This window comes from Anarrhichthys ocellatus, unplaced genomic scaffold, assembly GCF_004355925.1.
Source record: "Anarrhichthys ocellatus isolate YVR2014 unplaced genomic scaffold, GSC_Weel_1.0 scaffold3, whole genome shotgun sequence".
NCBI lineage: Eukaryota > Metazoa > Chordata > Actinopteri > Perciformes > Anarhichadidae > Anarrhichthys > Anarrhichthys ocellatus.
The window spans coordinates 5,245,565-5,253,662 of record NW_022280033.1 but is presented as its reverse complement, the minus strand read 5'-3'; the positions used below and the strand labels follow the sequence as shown (position 1 = coordinate 5,253,662).

The window sequence follows — 8,098 nt, the reverse complement described above, 5'->3', positions numbered from 1 at the left end:
AAGATAGACTTCTGTATTTGTTCTGGAAACAAAAGACACAAATTCTGAAAGATAAAAAAAAAAAGCACAAAGAGTAATAAGGTAATTTGAAAATGATTATAACATTATAACCGCTGAATTACTAAAACACATCTTTGGGCCGTGAACACACCTCCAGAGTAGTGGGAGTGTCCACTGAGATTGTCGAAACAATAAAGATGATTCACGTCCTGTCGGATTCCAGAAACCTTCGTCGTATAAATCCATAGAAATACAATATTAAACATGTTGCTGACAACTATTTAATTCCACACTAATTAGGAAAGCAAGACATTTATTTGAATGAAGTTAGTGTTAGTGTTTCTGTGTAAATGGTAAGGTAATTGTAATATCAGACACGTTGTACGCATGTGCGACGTGTTGTTACATCCTCGCGTCTAACGTTGCCGTGGAGTGAAGCTCCTCCGGTCCTCCTCCAGCTATCTTTGGTGCAGCAGCCGCACGATAGCGACTCGCAAGTGTAGTCAGTCAAAGAGACCCAGCAGACATGTCGGAAAGTGGGAGCCAGGAACCCTCCGGGGCCGCGAACGGCAGCCCGACGAAACGTGGGCACAGACCGCCCGTCGGCAACAAAGTGACCGTGGTGCTCGGGGCTCAGTGGGGCGACGAGGGGAAAGGAAAAGTTGTGGACCTTCTTTCACAAGACGCGGACATGGTGTGCAGATGTCAGGTTGGTTATCCACACACGCACACACATACACACACATGCTGCATTCATTTGTTATGCGTCCGTCTCATTCAGTGTGTTTTGTTCTCACAGTTTTGCTAATGTCACCTTGAATTTCCTGCTAGCTGCTTTTTAGCTCCTCAGACACATTTTTGATGTCTGTGATGAATTGACTCCCGTCGCGTGCACATGACGAGGTAGCTGAAGGCTCCTGTGGCTCACGAGGGAGACCAGGTGCATCAGCTGGTACTGCTCTCGTGGTGCGTTTGAGCTAGCAGAAACACTATAATATATAATATATAATATATAATGTTGGCAGCAGGCTGTTATTCATTCAGACTGGGAAATTATGTTTATGTTGCTGTGACGTATTGCATTGTGGCTATGGTCGTATCCAGGTGTTTTTTTCCTGATGTTGAAGACTGCATTCTCTGCACTTCATCATACAAGTTAAAAAATGTATGATGAATTAGTGAGACTATTGTAGCTGGGTTAAATGAACAGTTAATTACTGTACCTGTTGTCTTCTATATGCTAAATATCATTAGTTTCACACGAACAAAAAATGTCACCACATTTTGTGTAATATATTGGCAAATTTGAGTTAATTCAAATTATTTTAATTTGTTAAACTAGTGTTATCCTGATCCTGCAGGTTGCACTTGAACGTATCCCTATACACTATACACATAAACTACCTTATCATTTCAGACATGCTGGGAGGGGACATGATGCAAAACATACGTGATGCGTTGATAACATAACTACCGTTACTGTTACCGGTATAACAGGATGTACAAACTTGTTGCTTTTTTGCCAATCAGGATTTGAGAGGTGTGTTAAAGTATGCATAGCTGTGACAGTGGGGCTTCCTCCTAAACATAGGGATGTATACAGAGATGTGATTGTGCAGGTAATGGCGAGTTGGTATTCCACTTCAGTGTTTAAGCACATCAAATGGTTATTATAGTGACATCCACGTGCTCTTTATCTGGACTCGGTCAGCACGTCGGCCCAGTGGTTCAACTCCCGGCGCTGGGTGTTGAATTTGCACACGCTCAACATTTCCCATGCAAAACCGGTGGACTGGAGACTCTGAAGTGTTATGTGTTGTTGTTGTCTCGCACTTGTTGGCATGGCAAGGGCTTTCTCAGCTCTCTGCCCACTGTGTACTGGGGAGATTCCTGCGCCCGATCTTCCTGAAAACATTAATAGTTTTTGTGAAAGCAGTCGAGCTGATGGCCTAGAGAGCCACATACTCAAACCACATCTACTCCCAAGAATGCTGACATTCAGTCAACCTGGCTCCACTCAAAATGTCATTCACTTTGAAATAGTGATCGTCAGTGCAACTAAACTTGGGAACAACTTGTATGAGTTCAGTTTTGCTGTGTGTTAGCACAACAATGTGAAGTACTTCCTATTTTTTTGAGTAAACTTCAAACCCTGGCAGCTCTCAGTAGTTTCTGTTTACTCTTGGCCAGTAACAGAGTCTGTGTGTGTACTGAAGAGGAAGACTCTGCAAACGGAGGAGATAAAGTCAGAATGACAATCTCACTGTACGCTGTCATTGCAAGGTTGTCTATAATGCTGTTTTATTCACATTTAGGTTTCCATTTATTTCAGCATGGTCTGAAAATGTAATTTTACAGACTGAATATGTCGTGTTGTTGCCCTAATCGATTTTGCATGCATTTGAGATGATAAATTGTGATTTGAGGCTCTAGCGAGTTATAATATCGGAGAAAATATTGCTAATAGTTAAGCCTAACCTTCTGCTAACCTCCTCAGCTGCTGAGGCTGCTGCACCGGCAACAAAGCGTGTCGACAACCTCGATGAGTTCAGCCTGGCTGTGTGACAGCACAGCAATGTGAAGTACTTCCTTTCTTTTGTTAAATAGACTGCAACAAGCAGCAATATATCAGCAAACGGCTATTGTTGCTGCTCTGCATGTTAATATAACACCGGCAATATTCATGTTTTTGAAGTTTCATTTAGTCGGTGCTCTTTGTGGACAAACTATCTTATCTTAAGATTAACTTATTGGCTGACTTGGCTGATACCGACATGTCTATGATAAGCTAATATCGTAACTACATACCTAACACATTTATGTCCAGCCTTCAATACAGACGATCTTGCCAATCTTTTGGCAGCTTCTACTAACTCTGTTGATAACAAGTTGACATAACAAGGATTCTTCGGAGCCTCGCAGCTTCCTTGTCTCTGCGGTCCTGTCGAGGCAGAAGACGTGTAAAAATAAACCATCGCCCTGCAGTGCGTCCCCTCCATACTTCACGGTGCGCGTGTTTATCGGGGGCCGCTGGAGCCAATAGCAATGATCTTTTTATAAAATAAGCTTCGACAGCAGTCCTGCTCGGTGTGCTTTACAGTCCGGACCTCTAAGATCCTAGAAGTCACAGTTGGGATATAGAGAGTGTGTTGCTGTGGGCACTGCAGGAGAGCCAGCAGTCATTATTGTGGACTAGCATGTACCCATATCATGCTTCACCAAGTGAATGCTGCAGATATTTGCTCATTAACTTCATTTGAGGCTCCAACACACTCAATTCAAAGTTGTGTTTGGCCGTACTGGTTTAATAATCCGAAACAAAGTTAGCACAAGCTGCCGCTGCGTTAGGACTGCGGAGAAGAAAGCAGAGTTGGTGCACTATTTACTATTACTGTACTTAAGTCTAACTATTCCCTGACTCTGCTCGTAAAAAAGAGAAATACCTGAAAAAAGGCTCAAACAGGTTCATCAAGTTAAAACTGTTTGTGGGAGCAGCTCTCATGGGTACACTGTGTTCTGTATATACGCATGAGAGGAGACACACTATTTGTGCCTTTGGGATATGATTTCACACGCAGATTCAATGCACTCAATGCTGTTGCTATGAAGATGTTTACTGAAACCATGACTTCGCTAACTTGGCAAACAGAGACCATTGTCTTTTTAGCTCTTTCACCGGACGTTTTGGTAACTGGAGGTTGTATGCACAAGATTTTTCAACACTTAAGAGGGTTAATTAAAAGTGTCGGATACATATAGTAAAGGTAGTCAAGTAAAATGTATTTATGTCGTGCTTTTCACAGACATAAATCACAAAGTGCTTAACAGGAGCGTTATTTCAGACATTGAAGAAAACATATTTAACACAAGGTGACCACACCAGGGATGCTAATTTACAAGATCAGTTCTTAAAACAGGAAACGTATTAACAAAGGCACAATACATGATAAAAACATAGATAAAATGCAGACCTGGAGCATGACTTTTACCAAAACGCCTGTCTGAACAGAATCAGATTTGTAAAGGAATTTACAGAATTGTAAATTCCTTTACAGAATTGGCAAACTATAGCGGTGCAGGCAATCAATGCCAGAAGAGATAAAGGCATGTATGAGCATTCCTAGTTCAGCTGTTGTAAGTTTACTGCTATTTCTTAAGTGGGGTCAAACGCCTAGATTACGCTGGTTGAAGTGGGCCGCAGAGGAAAGCGGACCAATACGCTGCTTGGCGGTGGAGACAACTTCTTCTGGTGCAACAACCAGAACCTCCGTCTAATCAGCATGGAGTTGTAAACAATGTTCTGCCGTCCAGTCCCTACTAGCATTGAGACAGTGTAGGAGCCTAGATAACCTAGAAGCCTCACTAGCTTTGAAGGAAAGACAGAGTTTGATATCATCCGCATATAAATGACACACAACATTCTACCTTTTTATAATCTGTCACACGGGTAACGAATGTAAAGAAAATAACGGAGGCTCCAGAACCGAGCCCTGCGGTACACCACGAGACGGTGGAGAGGTATCGGACACAAAGTCTCCCACAGAGACTGTTTAACTTCAGTGAGGTAAGATGTAAACCAGTCGAACGCTATGCCAGATATGCCGACTCACGTAGCCTCTTAATCAGGATGTTATGGTCTACACGTGTTGAGCGCAGAACTGAGGTCGAGAAGTACTAACACAGAGCATTCACCTGCATCAGAAGACATTAATATATCATTAGAAACCCTCAGGAGAGCGCTTTCACTAGAGTGCTTTTTCCTAAACCCTGACTGGAACTTACCATACATATTGGGTCTCTTCTTTGCAGCAGTGAGCTGGTTGGCCACAACCTTTTTTTGATAGAAAAGGCAGTTTTGATAAAAGCCTTTATTTCATGAGCAAAGCAGGACCTAAGTTAGTTTTCTTTAATATAGGCTGGATAATAGGAGCGGACACTTCCTGTAGACGATGAGGAATTAACAATAGATGTTACAGCAGGGCCAATAATTGGCAGAACTTTCAGAAATAGAGAGGATGATTAAACATCCAAAGGGCAAGATGATGAATTTATTTTCTTCATCAAGTCTTGTAGGCTGATAGGCTGGAAAGATTTCTTGTGTATACTCACCGTCAGGTGGTGTGGTTCGTTTATAGCCTAATGTTAGCTTTCTAATAAAAAGCCCAAATCCAAGAGAAACATCCTCAAAAAATTCACTAACTAATTCTAATGACTGAAGACATTTTAGCCGCAGTAGTAACTCATGTCTGCCCTTTTGTACCAAAGCAGAAGGGTGAGAGGCTCACGTTAAGCCCCGGTGAAGAGCAGGGTCACACATCCAGATCAGTTAACATGTCTCGATCCATTAAGACCAACAGCAAACTCAGGCTTTATTCCAAAAGATGTAGAAGAGAATCTTTCATCAGCCTCTCGTTCAGATGTCATGCCAAACCCATCACTTCTGTGTTTTTTTTAACACTTTATTTCAGTGAATGTCAAGTCTATTTGTGTCACCCAATATATCACCTCAAGGGGCTTTAAAGTCTGTACACAACATAATAATTAAGGTAAAGAAAAACCCCTTTAATGGGACCAACAGAGGAGGGATCCCTCTGGAGCATACGTCTCCATCTATTGTACCGGGAAGATCGCTGAGGTCAGGTGACATTGTTTGTATCCCAGCAGCACTCATCTTTCCCGACCCTCCTCTGTTGAATCAGTGGCACAAACCACAGCACAGGAGCAGGTGAGTAATAGTGTCTCGTGATGGGAGCAAGAGTTTGATCCCAGGACTGTACGAGGACCAGCGTTATGTTTTGTGGGGGATGGGAAGCATCATAAAAGTATCTAAAAATGAGAGGAATCTCCCAACTGTACTGTACATCCACGGGCTACAGCACTGGGAGCACATCCCGGTCACAGGGCGCACCGAGTTGAATTGGCACCTCAGGTAGTGAACGTATGAATCTGCAGCTGCCTTTATTTTCAGCACAGCAAAGAATAACTTACTTACAATACTTTCCTTTATTTTTCTGTCCCGTGTAGTTTTTTTGTGCTTTGCATGCATCAGAGTATAAACCCCTCAGAGTGTGAAACGTAAAGCAGAGAGAGAGCCAAGCAGGTCAGATTGTGACGCTCTCATCCGAGGACTCTGTTCTCCTTCTGGGCTCCACTTTTGCATTTTTGTTTCCACTGTCAGCTGTGCTTCATCATGTGCAGGCCTGTATGAGGCCAGCAAGCACGTACTGTCCCCCTTACATACAGCCTTTGACTGTTTGAAAACGTTGTTGCTATCGATCAACCAATCGGAGTGGTTCAGCATTTAGGAAGCAGACTGGCTGCTTTCTACGCAGAAGTGTCGGTAATTTGATTCCTCAAATACAACAGCAACAACAGTTGAATCACGATTGTTTCCTGAGACGTTTGCAAGTATATGTGCAGGGTTCTACATAACAAAAGATAATTCAGTCTTTAATGTCTAATTGTTTTATCTAAATAAAAAGTTAATCTTGTCAGGTGATGTTATTTGGGGCTCTCCCAGGTTTAGGAGTGTGAGCCACAAAGTTAAACAAAACTTGTCTTCCAGTTTGAGCTGCTTGTTTACCAGCTGATTGAGTCTGGGCTTCATGCAAGAACTGCTCGTTCTTGCATGAACACATTTGTTCCGAAGTGGCACGAAGGAGTGAAAGAGAATTTGTGGCATCGAACACATTTCTTGAACTTTGTTTCAGGCACAAATGAAATTCACAAGTGGTCCAGACCCGTCGCACGATCCCTGGAGCGAACGTAAGACTTTCTCTACGGGACAAAAAAAAAGAAAAATGCTCATTTGACCTGAAATCTTAATGCCTTCTTTTGAATTAATTTTTAGTGTAAATACGATGCAGAAACCACTAAAACAAACTAAATGCTACATTTATATTCCCTCTAATACCACCGAACTGATGCTGCTAAACGTGATATGTTTATATGCTTTACTCTTAAGTCTCTTTTTCTTGTGAAGCGGAACGAGTGGATTTACTATACATGCTGATGTAGGTTATGAAATCCCACGCACCTCCTCGTAAAGAGGTGGCGTTCATCAGGCTGAAATAAGCGATTCTTACATCTAGTTTTTTACAGTTCGGTGAATGTGACATGAAACACTCGTATGAGCAAACCTCACAAAGTCAGAGAGGTTTAGGAGGAGAATAAGGAACGAGGCCCATTTACGGCCAAAGCTTTGGTTTGTGTTTGGTCTTGGTTTTGTCATTGCACTCTTTATGTGACAAAAAAAGGCAGAGTAGTTTGTTCGATAGGACTGAGTGATAATTCAACGTGAGAATTGATCCACTTTCAATGGAATCGCATCTTGATACACAATGACATCGTCTCAATTGATAATATCAAGCACATAAATTAAATTGCTGTTTTGTGAGTTCAATGTGAGTAACAAATGTATATGGGGATATTTATTGATTCATTTTACTTGAAATCCTCAGTACTTGTCAAATATTTAAGAGTTAACAAAACCATGTGGTTATGTCATATACGTAGATTATATATTTATTAAACTACCAGAAAACATGCTGTATCATGATATATACATCGTTATCGAAATGTGAAATCATCTATATCGTAATGAAGATTTTAGCCATATTGCCGAGCCCCGGATCTAAAACAACACATTGTTCATGCAGCAACATGTCCTCTGTTGGAGAATGATGGCAGCTTGTGGCCCTGTGGTTGAAGTTTGACACTGTGAACGTGTTTGCTTCATCATGTAGGAGTCAGGAGCAGCAAGTCTCGACACAACATGGATTTGGGTGGACATTATTTACACAACGTGTAATCTGTAGCAGTGCTTTTGATTTGTCCTCAACAGACACGTTTGTCAGTTAGTTTACACTTCAGTGAGACCTTTTGAGATGTGAGTGAACAGTGAGCAGGAGTCTCTCACAAACACAGTAGCACACACACACTCACTAACAGACAGCGGCCAGTGGTTTATGTGTGGTGCTTGTTGCTGCTCGCCAAACTACTCCGCCTGCCTTCCAGCTCAACCAAACAAAGTTGCAGAGCCTCCATTAGGCGTGTGTGTGTGTGTGTGTGTGTGTGTGTGTGTGTGTGTGTGTGTGTG

General features: G+C 42.1%; 1 protein-coding gene across 1 annotated transcript in view; it reads left to right on the top strand.

Annotated features, from left to right (window-relative positions):
* The first annotated feature begins 315 nt into the window (after positions 1-315).
* adss2 (adenylosuccinate synthase 2) overlaps positions 316-8,098 on the top strand; it is a 20,784-nt gene continuing 13,001 nt past the window's right edge. The window contains exon 1 of the mRNA XM_031877111.1: positions 316-709. Within this exon, the coding sequence (XP_031732971.1) occupies positions 527-709 (183 nt within the window). The 5' untranslated portion in view covers positions 316-526. The remainder of the gene's footprint in view (positions 710-8,098) is intronic.